General features: G+C 41.2%; 1 protein-coding gene across 3 annotated transcripts in view; it reads left to right on the top strand.

Moving 5' to 3' along the window:
- The window catches only part of RUFY2 (RUN and FYVE domain containing 2), a 2,497,315-nt gene that overhangs the window by 1,779,242 nt on the left and 698,901 nt on the right, over window positions 1-19,172 (top strand). For all 3 annotated transcript variants that reach the window (XM_044055761.1, XM_044055762.1, XM_044055763.1), the window contains one exon: window positions 13,332-13,433. In XM_044055761.1, coding sequence (XP_043911696.1) covers window positions 13,332-13,433 — 102 coding nt within the window. The remainder of the gene's footprint in view (window positions 1-13,331; window positions 13,434-19,172) is intronic.

Raw genomic sequence — 19,172 nt, 5'->3', positions numbered from 1 at the left:
AGGAGTTTTCTCCTAAAACGCCTGTGAAACATCCTCCTCCGCAATGGGATCTGAACTTAATGTTGGCATCCCTAATTCTACCTCCTTCGGACCGTCTGCTTCGTGTTCTTTAAAGTTGTTGACATGGAAAACTATATTTTTGCTGGCTGTTACTTCTGCAAGAAGAGTTTCTGAGATTCAGGCCCTCTGTATTCGTTAAGCCTTATCTGGTGTTTCATAAGGATAGGGTTTCGCTCAGGACAAACCCTTCCTTTCTTCCCAAGGTTGTATCTCAAACCAATATTAACCAATCTATTGATCTACCAGTTTTCTTTCCTAACTATTCTGATAGAGCTGAACAGAAGCTGCATTTTTTGGATGTTCATCGTCAGCTCAGGTACTATTTACATAGGACTAAACAACTTAGAAAATCAGACCAATTGTTTGTCTCCTATGCAGGAAGCAGGTTGGGTCTTCCAGTATCTAAAGTGACCTTATCTAGATGGTTGACTTCCACCATTTCCTATGTGTACTCTCTAAGGGGCAAACAACTATCTTCTAAGCCAAAGCTCATTAGACCAGGAGTCTATCCACTTCTGTAGCCTTTCAGGATAGACTTCCCATTGACACTATTTGTGCAGCAGCTACTTGGGCCACGCCTCATACTTTTGTGTCTCATTACAAGTTGGATTTGGCCTCCAGAGATAGGGCCAGTTTTGGTTCCACTGTTCTCAAGAGTCTGTTCCATTGAGCCACCCGGGATACAGGTGCTAGGGGCGCGGTCCCATCCAGCAAGAATGAAGGCGAGATTGACAACTTAACATTTAGAAGTTATGTACCTACCATAACGTTCCATGTTAGTTGTCTTCATCTCGCCTTCTTCTTGCGTCCCACCCTCCTTCCCCATGTCCTGCACAGATCTTGGAGAGTTCCTATTAGATTGCTTCCTCTGGAGCATTGTTATGAGGACTTCTTTTAGGAACCATGGTTCCTAATTATATTAGGATAAGTTTTTAGCAGGGTTAGTTAGCTGCCAAACGAGATCTGAGGTAGTTCCGCTTTGCATCATGGGATATAGGGTTGCCTCGAGCTGGTAAAAGGAGTTCTCGAGCTAAAGCTAGTGCCGAGTCGGAGCCGAGGATCGGCTCCGAACCCATCCAGCAAGAAGAAGGCGAGATGAAGACAACTAACATGGAACGTTATGGTAGGTACATAACTTCTAATTATGAAATATATTTATATGATTATAAAATTGTTTTGTTTTATTTTATTTTATGCATTAATCTGTATTTCATGCTGTCAAGGTGCAATGTCAACAAGGCATAAAATTTGTGGAAGTGTAGGCTTAGGAAGATCAACCAGTTCAGTTCTACTTCTAACATTGTTTTATTGTTTTATTGATTAATTGAGCATAATTATCTTAATAGCATTGTCTATTGTATAAATACTTCAATGTTGTTTGTTATAATTGATTCTGAAGAGGTCTCCAGGGTGGAGACGAAAGCGCTCAATCTGTTCTGTTTTTTGTGAATAAAGGAGTGAATTACTGCCGTGGAGTCGGGTGCTTTATACCACACAATCGGATTTCCTGTTTTCCATTGCTGGGTTGTCTGCTTCTAACACTAACTGCCAGTACAATTCTCTGTGCTCTAAGCATGTCTGCCAGGGTCCTACCCCTAGGATCAATTGGCAGTATTTCAAAAAAAAAAAGAAACACTGTTCCTGTACAGTCTAAAGTGTGTTTATATAAAGCATTATTTGAGTTCATCTTTTTTATTTTATACATATTTCTGATATCCCTTGCACTGGACCAGGTTTCTCTTGAATAGGGTTAAGGAAGAACTCTGCTTCATATGGACGGGAAGCCTATTCCAGAAAAGGGAGATTCTCTGAGACACATACCTGTCCCCTCAAACATGTCCTATTACTGTCGCAAGCAAAGTTTAAATCCCTCGATCAAGTAATTCTGATGCTTTTCATTTAGCAGATACAAAAGGTCAGTGAGACTGGGATCCAAGGATGCCTTGTATGCTAGGTATAGGTAGCCGCTCAGCATTCTGTAGGAAACAGAGTATAGAGATAGGGTTATGAGGTGATCTGCATAGGATGAGGAGCATTGTTTGAGGGGTGAAGGGGTCAGTGAAAATGAGATGGGACAGTGATCACTAAAGTTAAGGCGGGGAACATTGAAAGTTGAAGTGCCTGATGAGAATAAGATGGGAGAGTTATTACTAAATTTAGGATCAAGTATTTGTGATTTCAAGGTTTAGTAGGGAGTGTTTTCTTAAAATTATGTTTGTGAGTGGTAGCTCATTAATTATTTATATAAAGCCAAATTCTTTCAGTCTTCATATCCTGTTATGTCTATCCCAGTATCAATATTCTGGTCCCCCATTATTAACACCAACTCATGTTATCTTACTGTCTCTAGTAGGTCCTGCCTGAAATATGCACCATTTTCTTCATCACATCCCTGTTGTGGGCCATAGGCTAAAATCATGAATACTGTCCTATTGTTATGCTGAAGTCTGATTGCCATGAACCTGTCATTAGTCCTGATGACATCCCTCACTGTCTTTAGAAGACTCTCCCTTAATACATTTGCCACACCATTTCTCTTCTGTCCTTCCCCTGAGCACTAGACTCTTGATCCCAAGTCAAGTGGCTTTGCTGCAGTGGCTTTTCCACCATGAATCATGAATACACAAGATGTCCAGTCTCCTCTTTACTGTCGTGTTATCTACTTCCAAGGTACGTTTTGTCGGTGAACCTATATGGAGTGTAGTAATTCTTAGTTCTTGTTTGGCTTGCTGATTGGTTTTACTTCCAGCTTTTGCTCAAATGAGGTAACCCAGACTGGGCAAGTGGACACTAGCTGGTAACTTAATTGACCCAGAGCTGCTAAGCTTATATGATGAACACACACTGGACTGTTGGGGTAAACAGACTCCTCCCACCATTACCATGGGTCCCTGGAGTAGGTCAGGTCCTCAACCCATTGTCATTGGCAAATGCTCATGTCCATTTTTTGACAACATTACTCAATATGTCCAAATCACCTAAATCCATTTTTTACATAGTTGAGTGGCTAGCCTTGACAAGCCACAGAGTCTCTGACCTGTGCTCTGTTATGTAGAGGATACAGAGTACCACATTTGATGTCTAAAGTGATGGGTCTACACAAATCTTCCGCCAGTAGACACCACCTGGAGTCTGTGCTGCTGCCCATGACTGCATTCAGTTTTGAGTGTGTTTTGAGGTGGACACACCCAGCGTATTTTTGGGAGGTGGGAGGAACCCCTCAGAGACATGGGGAGGACATGCAAAATACATACAGGCATTGGCCAGAGGCCAGGATCGAACCCTGTACTGTTCCATTAGAGACCCAATTTTCATGGACCTCCTGTATCTCCACAAGTTGAATATCTTCACCAGTACTAGACTCAGGGACATAAATCTTTGCCACCATATATATAAAACATTTTGCCATCAGAATGTCATAAAACAGCGACCTTGGAAGGTTGAAAGGCACTCATCCAAGGTGCCATAACATTGATTTTTAAATGTGTGACTCCAAAAGAGCGAATGATAGTGTGCATTCACTGTTGTGGATTTGTCATTTTGAATGGAGATCGCACTATAGTGGGGATTGGGAAATTTACCCTTTCCCTCACTGTAGTGCAATCTCGGAGTTGATGCATGTAAGTAGCAAGGTATGTGGGGGGACTTACCCCCCCCCCCCCGCAAAACGTTGGTAGGATATAACCAGAAGTCCAGGTAGTTTAGGCAAAGTCGACATTCCTACGTTGTCGACTTTCCTAAATTACCACTTTCGGTTGTGTGAATGTTCAGCATTTGGATTTTATGACATTCTAAGTCAGGTAAGTGATGAATCGCACAAGTGTGTTGCGTGATTTTGATAGTAAAACAGATAAAACACTGTGGAGAGCCAGGTTTATAAGCCAGCACCTACCAAACCTATGAAACAAAACTTCTCCTGCTTGTTAAGTAGTGGAATTCACTGTTTCCTTTTAAACATAAGCTACATGACTGAATGGGTGTCCAAAGATTTACTGTAGGACTGACTGGCATGGACCTCCTTGAGGAAGGATGTTTGGCCTGAGGGAGGGTACTGGCAAGGAGTGAAAGGTCAACACTCAGTGGCCTTGGAATATCTATAAATATTTTTGCTTTAAATATTGTACTTAGGACTTGCATTGTAATATGGTGAATGAAACTAGTACTTTAGAAGGTATATTGCAAATAGACCTATGTCTTTATAGAAGGCAGGAATCTTAGTGTAGTCATTAGAGAGGATGTTCTTCATTAGATCATTTTGCAGTAGCCATTACGTATGGGAAATATCCTCCCAAGGATAGATACAGTATATGAGGCCAGTCTGCAAAGCTTCATACTCCTTCCTTGTACACTGTAGTTCCATTCTTAGCACAAGAGGGTGTGCTGATGCAAGAGTGATGTACAGAAATGCCAAAACTCAGAACTTTCTTGCAGTTAGGATGCTTATGCAGACTTTCGTCAGCTTTGTGTGTGGTGTAAATATGCAATTGGATTCAGCTCATTGTCTTCTGGTAGATAAGTACCCCATGGGTTTCCTTCGTTTTCCTTAAGTGATTTAAGTCTTATCTTCTGTCAGTCAGAAAGTGCAAGTGGATTTATGGGTGCCAGGTACCATATAAAGACACCAACTCTAGTTGTGTGCTTTGTTTGGGTGCTGAACACAATGTTAGGTTGTGTTCTGTTTGTCAGTCTTTTGTCCCAAAGACCATTAGAAGTGGACTTAACTCTCACCATAGTTTTCTTGAGAACAGACACAGTGGCCATGTGATCATCTCCCCTTAATGAACCTTCCCCCTAGGAACGAAAAAAGAAAACAGAGGTGTGTGATGATAATACTACTACCACTTGTCGCATATGGCCTATGGCATTTGACTCTGCTGAGGTGTATTTGCAGCCCTCTATCAGTCAGCCTACTTCTCTGGAGGCCTCTAGAGTGTCCCCTTCAGAGGCCACTATGGTGCAGAATCCTCACAGGGTCATACAGACTGTTCATCTGGGATAGAAGATATATTTTCTGAGGGTAAGGGAGGTATCCACCTGATTCTTGACATTCCCAAAAAGCATCTTCCCAAAACAAAGCATTTATCCCCTGCTTGTACCCCCTTCTTCTCAGAAAGAGACCGAGAAGGACTGGTATAATTTTGGATATGGACCATTTAAAGCCCGTCAGTCTTTTTAACCTTCTTTACCTCTTCCTTTCGCTTTCTTGTATATTAAGAGGAAGAGAGTTCCTTCATCTTCTGAAGGATAGCATTTATCTGACTCAGGTAATGCAGGACTAAATTATGCTTTTCCATAGGCTGTAACTTAGAGAAAAGAGGATACTTTATCACTGGACTTCCTAATGAGCAAATCTCTTTCTGTGACAAAAGCAAAAATGAGAGATTTTTTCATATGGGAGGGCAAAAAAGTATTGTACTCCCTTAAGCCTGTGGTTATCCTTCCAGATCTAGGGGCTTTGAAGGATGCATTTGCAGCAGCAAATGTCATCAAACTCCCAGCCCTCAGCTCCGAAAAACCTTGACAGGTTTTGTAGAGTTCCAGATGGACATACATGCCTTTATGAAAACCCTTCTGCAAACCATGCTGTGATTTCTTTGCATACAGAGAAGGGCGGTAGAATCTTTTTATCATCGTAAGGGCAGCAGAGTGTTTGACAGGATTGGCAAAAAAAAAGTGTATATTTCTTACACCTTGGCTTTCAGCGCCACCTTGCCAAACTCATATGCCTTGATATCTTTTGTCTATTTTGCCTAATTTGGGACAATCCTTAGCAAGTTTTCCAAATTCTGACTTAAACAGTATTCTGGAAATGCTTAATTGCAGATGACTAGTAGTATTAAATGTGCCTGTGATGCAGTAGATGCTGTTATGAGAGCTGCTGCTACTGTGATGAAAAGACATGCTTGGGTTAGACTTCACACATTTCCAGAGTATGTAAACGTCTAACTGTTAAATGCTGCTTTGAACAGGGACTTCTTTACTAATTCGTCTGCTAAAGTTCTCTAAAAGCTTGGGGAGGAAGAGAGAGGTAAATATATAACGATGGTTAAGCAATTATTCTTGTCTCCAATTCATGAATTTCAGAGAAACTACTCTTCTAATCTAGGACCATTTTTTGCAAACCGTAGAAATTAGGTCAGCAATTATCTGCCAAATAGTTGAGAAAAAAAAAATAGCAAGGTGTTGGTCGAAAAGAGAACTGATGGACCCCCCCCCCCCCAATGGTGCAAAAGGATAAAGCCCTCACTGCAACTCAGATAACCCATGTCCGATTAGGGAGCACAGAAGCTGGAAAGTGAGGGGTGGGAGGATAGCAATGGAGCGGCAAATGGCTCACCCATTATGGGGGGGTGGGAGGCAGCCCTGGTCTCCAATTGGTCGATATTTACTGAGAGCTCTGGTTGGTGCAGCCCATGGAGTCTTTAATCAGAGGGGCATGCTACCATTGCTTAATAGCACTGGTCAGTTGGGGGACACGCAGACAAGCTGATGAGTTCTTACTTCAAAGGACTGGCAGCTTAAGCATCTCTCAGAGCTGACACAGGGGGTTAGCACCAGGAGACCAGAAAGGGAAACTTGCTACATCCTCATGGATGATGAATGTGACAGACTCATAGCTCTTGGGGGCACAAATGGCTGTTTTTTGCTCACTGCTCGCCTAGGAAGGAATAGACCAATTGATCACCAGACTGATGGCTGGCAGTTATGAGGGGACATAAAAAAAAAAAAAAATCTTAAGTCCCAAAGATCTTCTTCCCAAAAGAAAAAACACAATCTCTGCCACCTACCCCCACTGGGTGTCCCCTGAAACCTACAGGGAGTCTTTCCTTATGCCTGCCTGTTGGCAGTCAGTACCACACTCTCTTGGATGCGAAGTATTACTAAGCATGGATATAGACTACAGTGAGCTTTGTCTCCCTTGCCTTCAAAAGACCAACTCCATCTTATGTCTCAAAAGATTGCAGTTACTTTATCAGTGATCATACAACCAATCCCTCCACAGCCATGAGGATAAGGCTTTTATTCAAGACTTTTACTGGTTCCCAGGAAAGAAGGAAGATGGAGACCTGTCTTAGATCTGTCCAAGCAAAATACCTTTCCACTCATTCCAAAATTCAAGATGCGAACACTTCACGCAGTTTTTTCTTCTTTCTGCTCAGACTTTCCAAGTCACCTCAGATTTTAAAGATGGTTTTCTAAATATTCCCATTCACAAATAAAAACATTTTTTTTTTTTTTAAGTTCGTCTTCAGATTGCATTATAAGTTTACCTATTAGCCCTTTGGTCTTTCTACAGACCCCAAAGTCTTCACCTTATGCCTTGGTACAGTGATGGCTCTTGGCAGGCTTCAAGGCATGCGCATTTCCTTTATCTGGACAATTGCCTGATGTCAGCCTTCTGTAACAGCCTAATAGTGCACCTCGGATCTTTTAAAGCAGTCTAGACAGACCTGACTTTGAATTTAAAAAAGTCATTCCTTGTTCCATCCCACATATTAATGTTCTTTGAATGCATTCTGGACAACTCTCTGATGTCAGCGTGTCTTCCTCCAGAGAAAATGCAAACCTATTATTAGCACTTTCACAAGCTTTCTCTTTAGATAATGGCCACTGCAAGAGAATTTCTGAAATTTCTAGGTTTGATGGTTTCCTCTGTCCTCATATTTCATTTTGCTAGACTTCACATGAGAAGGATTCAATTGTTTCTTAAATCAGTTAGTGCCAACATTTTCATCCTTTTTCCTTTCCATTTCTAGTTCTCAAATTTGTGAAAAAAAAATGTCTTTGGTGGGCCAGTCATGTCCTTTGCAATCCAGGACTTACCTTCTGTCTTCACAACCCATCCCCAGACAGTGGCCACTGAGGCCATGGACTTTGTCTGGGGTGCTGTTTCTCAGGGTATCAGGATACAGGGAATCTGGGAGCCACAGCATTGGCACAGGTGCTTCAAACTGAAAGAAATGAAGGTTTTGGTAGTTGTCCCAAAAACTCTGAATCCAGTATGGTCCCTTGGTACCCTATTAATGATAAAAGAGACCACCACTGTTAACAGGTTCAAGATCTTACTCGCTTTGCAGACTGGCTGATTGCCTGAGATGTAGCACTTGGATGCAGTTTATTTATTCAGGCAGCTTTTACACCCATCACAGTAGAACACAGTCACAGACATTTTTGAGCAGATCCAGTATAGACAGTCATGAGTGGATGACCCACTGAGAAGTCCACCAGTAGGAAACCACCCAAATAGATCTATTTGCCTCTAGTCTAAGCAAAAAAAAGTGGTGCCTTAATTAATTTGAATTTTATTTTAAGAGTTAACTCTCTCTCTCTCACTCACCTTGAACCTGCAGCCACCTCTTCTCTAAAGTTTGTCTTACCTGGAAGTCTGCCTTGCTTGTACATTTAACCTCTACTAGATGGGTGACTGAATTTCAGGCCGTTTATTTATAGTGTGACAAAGTGAAACACTGCCAGCCCCAGCTATCTGGAATTTTGTAAATAATTATGTCATTTGGGAATATCAATATGATTCATATGCTTGTGTTGCAAATGGTATTAGAACTATTTGGTGTCTGTATATCAAACTGCTGGTGCAGAAGTGTATGTTGAAAGGGTTTATAAAGTACTGAGCTTAAAGATGTATCCACAGTGCACCCTGCTGGAAAAGAATAGAAATGTGTATACACTATTGTGGCTGTATAGGTGTATATAACAGTGGAAACTGGAACATAGAGGGTTAACTTGCAAAACTTCATAAAAATAGTTGAAAGTAAATTATTTTATAACTGCACCATGAAAGATGGTTTCAGTGCAGCAAGGAGACAGGATGTGTAAAACTAGGGAGCCTTCTGCATTGCCTTGTGTTTTATTGTTTCATGTCTTCCAGCTGCAAACATCTGAGGGCTATGTATTTTCACTGGGAGATGTGAAATGCTGGCAGTTTCTAGCAATGGAGATTTAGCTTGGGAACTAAATCAGATGACAAGAGGGGTGTCATCCTGCAAGCTATCCCAGTAGTAATATTTGATATTAATGTAAGAACTGTCTGACAGAGACAGAGCATTTTGTATTTTGTCTTTGACCTAAAAGCATCAGCCGGAAGACCCACTCACCACATCTGTCTTGCCTTGCTGTGGAAGTAAGTTAACTAGGGTACAGTAATGTCTCATAGATTCAGACAGGAATATAGTGAATATAGCTTAGATGTTGTCTTTAGTTATTTGAGACTGTCCTGCAATGTTGTTTTAAATATTTCCTGTGATTTTGAATTCTGACATAACTGTGATTATTTACTGAGTAGTTTCTTTTCTTTTATTATTGAATATATTTAAATCTTTCAGTTGTGACTGGTCTGTCTAGTGGTATTTATATTCCGTGAGTACTTTCCTGTTTATTTGGTGACACTGTGTGGACCACTCCTAATAGCCTTGCTCTTGGTCAAACTACTATTTGTATTGATAGTAACATTACACAGTAAGATTGGACACCCTTTGTTAAGGGCCTTAAAGTAGCTGATAAAGAGTTGGCTGGTGGCAGTAATAACTACCTTATAGTCTGGGAAAAAGGGGGCATAGCTAGTGAACTGTGCCAGCCTTTCTCAGGTGTGTGTGTTTGTGTTTATGTGTAAATCAAATCTCAAAAGGTGTGTGTGTCAGCTACTTGGGCAGGGACACAAAGCACTGGTTGGACAGAGAGGGTGCTGGAGGTCTTGACTTGGCCACTCAGCTGAGATCTCAGCTCTATAGCTAGGGTTACCACCTGTCCCACTTTGCGAGGGACAGTCCCTCTTTGGGCAGTTGTGTCCTGCAAAAATATTGTAATAATGGCAACTGTCCTGAAATATTAGGGCAAAATTATTTCCTTTATTTTATGTAATAGTTGCATAAAACAGTTATTCTGTATCTGAAACACCTAAATGTTATAAGAAACAGAATAAGCAACTAAAATGCTACAATAATAAGCTTTTATTTAGGCAAAAAAGTGAAGTTCTGTCCCTTGTACTGGCCATGGGTATGTTTTGGCCTGAAAAATCTGATGTTTGTACCACAATTGTCCCACTTTGGCCAATTGAAAAGGTGGCAACCCTATCTATAGCTGTGCCAGTTGGGAGTCTTATTGGGGATCTCGAGAAAGAGGGAGAAACCAGACCCAGAGTGAGTTATCTCTGTGTGCTGTTAAGGGAAATTTATTTATTTATTTATTTATTTATCATTTGTTGACCGGGAAAGTCCGACTAGGTTCCACAGAGCCTGTTTTCAGCGGAGGCCCAGGGAGAAATGCTACAGATGCATGTCTTTGGAATGTGGGAGGAAACCGGAGTACCCGGAGGAAACCCACGCGAACACAGGGAGAACATGCAAACTCCACACAGAAGGCACCCCAGCCGAGAATCGAACCAGAGAACCTCTTGCTGTGAGGTGACAATGTTAACCACTGCACCACTGTGACGCACTTTATTGTGTGTGTACTTGTCATCCTCCCAGTGGGTACATCCCCCACTGTTGCCAGTGATGAGGATTGAGGCTCCTTGATTACTGGGCCAGTGGTGGGGGCGTCACATATACTTTTTGGTCTGTCAGAAGGACAGTTTAAGTCTCTGAACCAAGCTTTCCTTTCAGCCCAAAGTTGTCTCACGAAAATAAATATTTCAGGAAATTGAATGAGTTTTTTTGTGTCTTATGAAGATAAGAAAAAGGGACAGACAATTTCTAAGCCAACTATGTCTAGATGGCTTTCCTATTATCATTTCCTTTGCTTCTGCTGTTCCAGCCATGGCAGATATGCAGCTCAGAATATCAAGGTTCATTGTGTTAGAATAGTTGCCACATGTGAGACTTTCCGGAAAAGCGTGGGTGCTATGTCTGTATTTAAAGCATCAGTTTGGTCCTCCATTCATACATGTAGCAAACATCACAAGCTGGATTGTGTTTCCAGAGCCAGAGCAGGTTTCACTTGGGCTGTTCTTTCAGGAATCCTGGACTGTTGACCTTCTCCAACCATCCTTTCTGTTTAACCTTTGGCAATTGCCCTAATTGTAATGGCTGCTGCAACAGTGATCTAATGAAAAGCGTATTAGTTGTGTTGTTTATTTATAACAGTATTAGTTGTGTTGTTTATTTATAAGAGCAGACATTTGAATAGATTGCTTTAGCAGTACTAACACCCTCCCTCTATCCCCTTGTTTATTCCCTTCCCTTGTCTGGCCAAGTTGGGCTATCCATGTTCCTCCACCTTCCTAACATATCTATAATTGGAGTTTTCCATTTTGAGCAAGAAAGCCTTGAGTTTTTGAGCATCTCTATGTTCCTCTTGTATGACCGCATTCTCTTGTACTAAGGGCAGATGTATGTTATGTAAAGAGCCGGATGGACGCTTTGTAGATTTCCACAAGGATATATCCCATATGTAATGGCTACTGGAGCAGTCATCTATTCATAAATCTACCCTTAAGGTAGCTAGGTTGCAGAATTCTATTTCTGCACTAGTTTGGTGGTTAACAAAACCAGTCAGTGACGATTACAAAGGAGGATTGAAGCCCGCTAATTCAGAGTTTTTGGCCCTTCTTAAAAGGGGCATTTTGTGCCTGGTGTAAAGGTTTAAGGTGAAGCATTGCAGACTAAAGAAAGGCATGAAGGAAGACATCAGAATAAACCTGGATGTCATTCCTGCCCACGGAAAACCAGGCAAATGAGAGATGCTGAGCAGCTCAGAAGTAAGATTTGCCTGGATCATATGATTATATTCAAAAGTGCTTTTAACTTGTTTCATCCTTTATTCTGAATTACTTGAGAAGATCCAACATTTTCTGTCACTGTTTAACAAAACCACATTGTTTGATAAGACTGATGTTCTCTGCTACATTTTTATGAAACAGTACATTTTCTCCCTTGCAACAGTAGCAGGAGGTACTGCATCCAGGTGTCCCTTCTTCATGTCTAGAACATCCATCCTGATCAGTCAGCTTGCATCCATCTCTCCAACCAGAGAGGCCAGCCATTCCACCATATGGCTGGTGGGCAGTAGTTTCCATCTCAGAAGATGGGCTGAGAGGAGAGAGGTCAGTGTTTCCCAATGTTGCTTTATCCGCACTGCCAAAGAACTTCTGCTATGAGACTTCCTAACTGCTAGGGCCCATGGCTTGTTGTGCTGTTAGGGGACCAGCTCCTTCCCCTGTGCACATTTCACTATGACACCTGCCTTCATTTTCCTGCATGTTGAGCCTTCTTCTTACTCTCTCTGACCTCCACCGTAGTGCAGCAAAAAGTCATCTGTTTTCTTCCCCCAGAATAGGTGGGCTTACTTTTAGTTATTCAGAATCATGTCAATCTTATTCTCCCAGCATCCTAGGTCACTAACCAGTCCTGTCTTTTCAGAGTCAGTGGGAACACCCTGCCCCCTGTCAGGTAAGTCAGCCTTGGCACGTAATATGTATTTGGTTATTCTGTTGTAGTTCACTTTGTGGTTTTTCATATTAAGTAAAACATGGCTTTAGCTTAGATGAGCCAAGGTGTGAACTAACTGTATAGATTTATATTCTTTTTTTTTTTTTTTGTACTCTAATTTTAGTTTTTCGGACTGTTTTACACACTGTCTGCATTTGTTAAGCCAAAGTGTAAATTCACAGTTCAACTTAGATTGATTTTTGTAGACTAATTTTAATTTTTCTGATTGCTTTATACACTCTCTGCATTTGTTCAGTCAAAATGTAAATTAACAGTATAAACTTACATTTATTCCTGTAGTTGAATTTTAGTTTTTTTGTACTGTTGTACACACTACATGTGTTATTTATGCCAAATTTGCGTAATCAGTTTTGAGTTGAAACAGATCAAAATAGCTGAGAAGCTCAGCAGTAACATCAAAGTTAGACAAATGGTTGGATGCATAGTGGCAAAGGTCATTTATAAACTTTGTAGTCAACAATCTGTGGAGGAAAATAGATGGTGTAGTGAGGAACAAGCATAAAAGGAAGTGATCTGTGTGGATAGGAAGCAGATGGAAGAGGTAAGGTTACTGAGATGAGACAAGGTAGAGGGTCACCCCCCTGCTGGAGAGGCAATGTATAGAGTTTGGTGGTACATTACATGCTGCGCCATTTAAAAGGAGCATTTATGGAAGGAAGATCAATAGCAATTGTACTTAGCACACATTCTCAGTCTTGCAGGAACAAATATATCAATTTATGTACTTTTTATTTTTCTGTATATATTTTAGTGTTTTTAGCTGGCAATTCCTTATGTATAATTTTATCTATATATATTGTTTTGTAGCTGGCAATAGCAAAGAACAGCATCATTAAATTGCAGGAAGAGAATCACCAGCTGAGAAATGAAAACATGCTCATTTTAATGAAGACCCAGAACCATCTTGAGGTAGGTGCAGAAACAGTACACATGTGTGTGCCTTCATTCCTTAAGAAATTTTATTATGATACCATACCTGCATTCCTCGGGAAAGTAGTACATAACACTGTGCCTACATTCCTCTAGCATGTAGTACATAACAGAGAAGGTAGCACATAAGACTGTCCCTGTGTTCTTTGGGAAGGTACTACATATAACAAGGTAATACATAATGCTGTGCCTACATTCCTTGGGAAGGTAGTACATAGCACTGTGCCTGCTTTCCTCGGGAAGGTAGTACATAGCACTGTGCCTGCTTTGCTCAGGAAGGTAGTACACAAAAGTGTGCCTGTGTTCCTCAGGAAGTTAGTACATAACACTGTGCCTACATTCCTCAGGAAGGTAGTCCATAACACTATGCCTGCTTTCCTTGAGAAGGTAGTACATAGCACTGTGCCTGCTTTCCTCAGGAAGGTAGTAAGTAGCACTGTGCCTGCTTTCCTCAGGAAGGTAGTACATAACACTGTCCCTGCTTTCCTTGGGAAGGTAGTACATAGCACTGTGCCTGTTTTCCTTGTGAAGGTAGTATATAACACTGTGCCTTTGTTCCTTAGGAAAGCAGTATACAGCATTCTGTCAACATTCCTCAGGGGACTGGTATATAACATTGTGCCTCCTCAGAAAAGTTGAATATAGCATTGTGCCTGTGTTCCTAAGGAAAGTGGTTCATTTATTTATTTGCATTTTTTAACTTGGAATGTCCATCTGAAGACTCATTTTCAGATTGGTAGTCCCAGCAAAGAAAGCTTGTCACAAAAACAGAAATATAGTTTTAAGCCAGCGCTGTGGTATAAAAGGATAAAGTCTTGAGTATGGCTCAAATGACCGAGGTTCAGTTAGCAGACCTGGCATTTGAGGAGCTGGTGGGAAAGGATGGGCATCCTGGGTGAATGGAGAAGGAGGGTGCATGTCTTGGCACAGTAAGCAGTTTGGTTTTCTGGTGGAAACTTGAGAAACAACCACAATGTGTTGCCGAGGGTAGGTGGAGTATCCTACTTGACTCATTCTCTTGCTAAACTGAGAGTCGGTTCAGTTCTGTATGCCTACCCCACCTCTGCTGCACCTTCCATCCTCCACATGGGGATGTGCAAGTGTTTGAATTCGGAAGATAACTTAAGGCAGCACGAAAACCAGGGAGCAAACAACAATACACAATTCCACAACACCAGACCTGGTCAGATGAACGGTCATACCAGTAATATGAAAATTGTATTTATTAAAACCCGACTAGTGGTTTAGCACGTTTATCTGCTTATAACTTAGACTTCTTTAGAATCAAACATTTTAAAACACTAAACTCATTTAAATAACCCTCCAGAATGGTCACATGTTCGGTTCAAACCAAAGGGATTTACAATGTATCATAGTTTTTTTTAAAAGCACAGTACCAGTAAATGTAACCCATCCATCCAACAACTTTTCACCACCCTTCACAAAATAAATTGTTTTACACTGCTAGATATATTCTGTTAAACTGAATAAGAATTTAATCTTAAAATGCTTGCAGTAGATACATGCTCGTTCAGTCCATGGTGCATTTGTGCATTAAGCCTAATTTGCCACAGAACTTCCCATGCTTCAATGAAATCACCCTATGGTCCACCCCTGGGATTTTTAACCACCATATCTAACCCCAAAAGGCAAACTGGTGATCTGAATTTTTGGAGATATGTTTATACAATGAATTGTTTTTGTTTTTATTCATAATGTCATGGTTGTCTTCATGTATCTGGTCCCTTAATCAATTTTGGGTTTTTCCTACATAGAAGCCACAGCAATTTTGACATATGGCAAGACAAATCACCCTGATAGAATTTACAAGTACAGTGAAAGGTTGTCTGTACCATACAAAATGGGAGACTCAACAATTTCTAAATAGTTCTTTAAACTCTTCCATTTTCTTTATACTATATGGGGTTTGTCACCAAGCAATTCCGTTAACCCGTCAGAACATGAAAACACCTTACAGTTCCTGGTAGGAACCCCCAAAATGTTTTCATGATTTAATGTGTAAGTGATGATGAAAGAATACCTGTGTCCAACATCACCTACTTCTCTGGCTCCTGCAAAACCAGGTCCATTGGGTTGTGTCCCTCTAAGCAAATGTTGAATATTACCTTTGTTCCTTCTTGTTTAAATTTCATTTTGTATATTTCATACAAGAGAGTCAGGGTAACCCCAGGAACAAAACATTTCAGCTAGTTTCTGGCTTTCATTGGTAAATAGCTCATCCTCAGATACCATCCTGGCCAGCCTGACATACTGGCCTTTAATAATCCCTGATTTCTGATATTCAGGATGACAGCTAGTATAGTTGAGTAGACTGTTGGAATAGGTAGGCTTTCTATGTATATTACTTGCTAGCCTTTTGTTAACGCTGTCTTTACTAATTTCCACATCAAGATAATTGATCTTGACCTTAGTGTGTGTGGACGCAAACTTCAAAAATGTAGCAGTCTAATTTAGATATCCAACAAATTCCTCAGTGTCACGGGTAGGCTTATTCCAAACAACAAAAATATCATCCAGGAAATGGACATAGTTTCCATGGAGGGGGGGTTACAGTTGTTAAGCACATGTTTCTTCTCCCAATGGAACATGGTAATGTTGGTAAAAATGGGGGCACAAGAGGCCCCCATAGCTACCCCCGTCTTTTCATGGAAATATTGCCCATCCAAAAAAGACAAAGTTGCGTTTAAGTACTGTCTCCATGTACGTATCAAGAACATTAATTTCATTGTTACTAAAGTCCTTCGTTTCAACTAAGAAATCATGGAACCATTGCAGTCCATCAGTATGTGAGATGATATTAAACAAATTAACCACATCAATGGCTAAAAACACCAAGTCATCTGAATAAATTAGGCTTAATGCACACATGCACCCTGGTCTGAACGAGCATGTATCTACTGCAAGCATTTTAAGATTAAATTCTTATTCAGTTTAACAGAATATATCCAACAGTGTAAAACAATTTATTTTGTGAATTGTGGTGAAAAGTTGTTTGATGGATGGGTGATATTTATTGGTACTGTGCTTTTAAAAAATATACAATACATTATAAATCCCTTTGGTTTGAGCTAAACATGTGACTGTAATGGAGGGTTATTTAAATGGGTTTAGTGTTTTAAAATGTTTGATTCTGAAGAAGTCTAAGTTATAAGCAGACGAAAGCACTAAATCATTGGATGTTAAGTTGTCAATCTCATTCATTTGATGGTGTGGGAGCCCGATCGATCCTCCTCTCCATCGGCACTTGCTTTAGCTCGGGAACTCGAAGATGTCTCACAGACGGTCACACTTCTTGCCTGTATTGTCTGGGCCCTCTTGGGGCCTTCTTAAGCGGAGGGCTCTCCGGCTAAGTCGGCTCCATCAAACATGACCTAGAGAGTGGGTCAGTAGATTACTCAAGTCACAGGTACTGGCCCACAGTCCGTCTCAGCAGGCGACTGTTGGTCCACACCCAGTTCCTCCTTCAGTTTCAAAGCTCCTGCTGAGTCCAGAGGTTGGAGAGTCTTGCTTAGTCCGACCTTCAGACGGCTGGAGGTGGTCCCCCCCTCCTTTTCTTATCTCTCTTATCTCCTCTTCCTTAGGACCCGACCGCTCTTCGCCCGCCCTCACTTCGTGAGCTCGGCTCTCCGACATCTGCCTGGAGACTTCCCTTTCGGTGGTCCAGGTTTTCTAAGTTTCAAGGCCCGGGTTCTCTCGGACCTGCCTGGGGGAGAGCATCGAGTAATGAAAAGTGTACTGGCCACTGGTATCAGTCAGCAGTCTGTGTTCGTAGCTCCTCCCTCTATAGTACCTGTTGACTCCTGGAGAACTTTGTAAGAGGAAGCATCATGTAGACTCCGTCTTCTGTCACTTCAGACTAGAACTAAACAGAGGGGAAACTGGCCCACCAACAATCCCTCTGAGAGGCCTTCAAAAATATCACTGCCCCGAGTGACAAAAATTCCTTACCAAGGGTGTCCCTCATGCCTCACGAGAAAGTCTCAAGCAATCCATAGCGGAAGAGATTTTTCTGGAATGGGATCCCCAGAGACGCCTGACCCAGGATTGGCCCCAGGGACTTCTTTATCTTTATCCTCCATTTCCTCTGATCCCTCAGGTACCAGGGAGGATTTACACAAGCAAATGGAAGCGTTTCTCTTATTGGCATGTCGGGTAGCAGAGAGAACCAATCCATCCTTTTACCTAAGGTCGCTTCAAAGAACAACTATTCAGATAGAGAACAAAAAAACTACATTATCTTGGCGTCCACCGTCAGCTTAGATATTTGCCCACTTGGGCCACCTCCCTCACTTTGTTCAACTAACATGGAACGTTATGGTAGGTACATAACTTCTTATTTTAATAAACACAGTTTTCATGTTACTGGTGTGACGTTCTTCTGACCAGGACTGGTGTTGTGGCATTGTGAACTTATAGCAGCAGTATGATGCTGTCTTGGGATATCTCATTCTTCAGTCTTCTCCAAGAATACTTGGAGCCACCAAACTGATAGGTTCATAGGTGGTTATTAGACTATCACCCCAAGTGCCATTTTAAGCCTAGTCATGCTTACCCCATGTTTACCAAAATGTTGTTGATTTGCGTCAGTACCCCAAGAAAATGATTGTTCACATCAAGCATTCACAGGCTGGCTGTGTCCAGTAGGATCATAGGTTTGAAATCAGGGGTAAATTTGTGATTGATTTCCCTTCCATTGGTCCAAATTATGTTTGAATGAGATTACAGATGAGCTTTGCTTCATATGGATGGGAAGCCTGTTCCAGAGAAGGGATCATCTTTCAGATATATACGTGTCCTTCCAACATGTCCTGTTTGTCACAGATGAAGTTTAGGTCCTTAGAACAGATATTTCTGATGCTGTTTGTTTTCAGGATATGCAACAAATCCATCAGTGTGGGATCAGAAGATGCCTTGTACTTTTGCCTGGCAGCTGGTGCAGACTAACGAGTGTCCTGTTCTGTTTACCTTAAATAAAAATGCAATTTCTCAACTCTTACCACAGTCTTTGTAGTCAGTCTACAACATAAATGTTTGCTGTCTAGCCCTAACCAAGAATAAACAAAAAAACTCCAAGGAAGAACAAATATGAATTAAAACAAACAGCAATAAAAACAAGTTCAAAAGACAAAAAGCAGGCTATGTGCAAACTATAAACCAGGAAATTTAGAATGGTCACAGAGTGGTTTTCTGTGACAGCTCACATAGATTTAAGACTTTCTCCTCCTTTGGCTCTAAGTGTTGTGAAGTCTGTCCATCAATTATTACTGCTCTAGCAGGGACCTTTGTTTAGGTAGAAAGACTTTAAGCAGTCAAGCCCTCCTTACCTTGTGGCTCAGCAAAAGTGCACTGAACGATTACTCAGATTTTTACCAAACTAAATTTACGTCAAGCTAAATTTATGTGTGAATATCCAAAAACCCACCAGTAAAGCACAAAAAAATAAAAAAATGAACAACCAAAGAAACCAGGATCGACTAAATTATTTGAGTGGTGGATCCTGGTTTCTTTGGTCGTTTATTTTTTAAATTTACGTGCAACTTTCAGGATGATGTATCACTGGTCATTCATTCAGACTGCTACTCTGCCTCCTGGAGGTGAAACTGTTCAGCCGTGCTACCTGAGGTGGAGTAGGGTTGCCACACCTATCTGTTTTTTTTTTTCTGGACTATCCGGAAATCAAACCTATTGTCTGGTAGT

This window comes from Protopterus annectens, chromosome 14.part0, assembly GCF_019279795.1.
Source record: "Protopterus annectens isolate FY-2018-M chromosome 14.part0, PAN1.0, whole genome shotgun sequence".
Taxonomy (NCBI): domain Eukaryota; kingdom Metazoa; phylum Chordata; order Ceratodontiformes; family Protopteridae; genus Protopterus; species Protopterus annectens.
The sequence above is the reverse complement of the archived record's forward strand: the minus strand, read 5'-3'. Positions and strand labels throughout refer to the sequence as shown.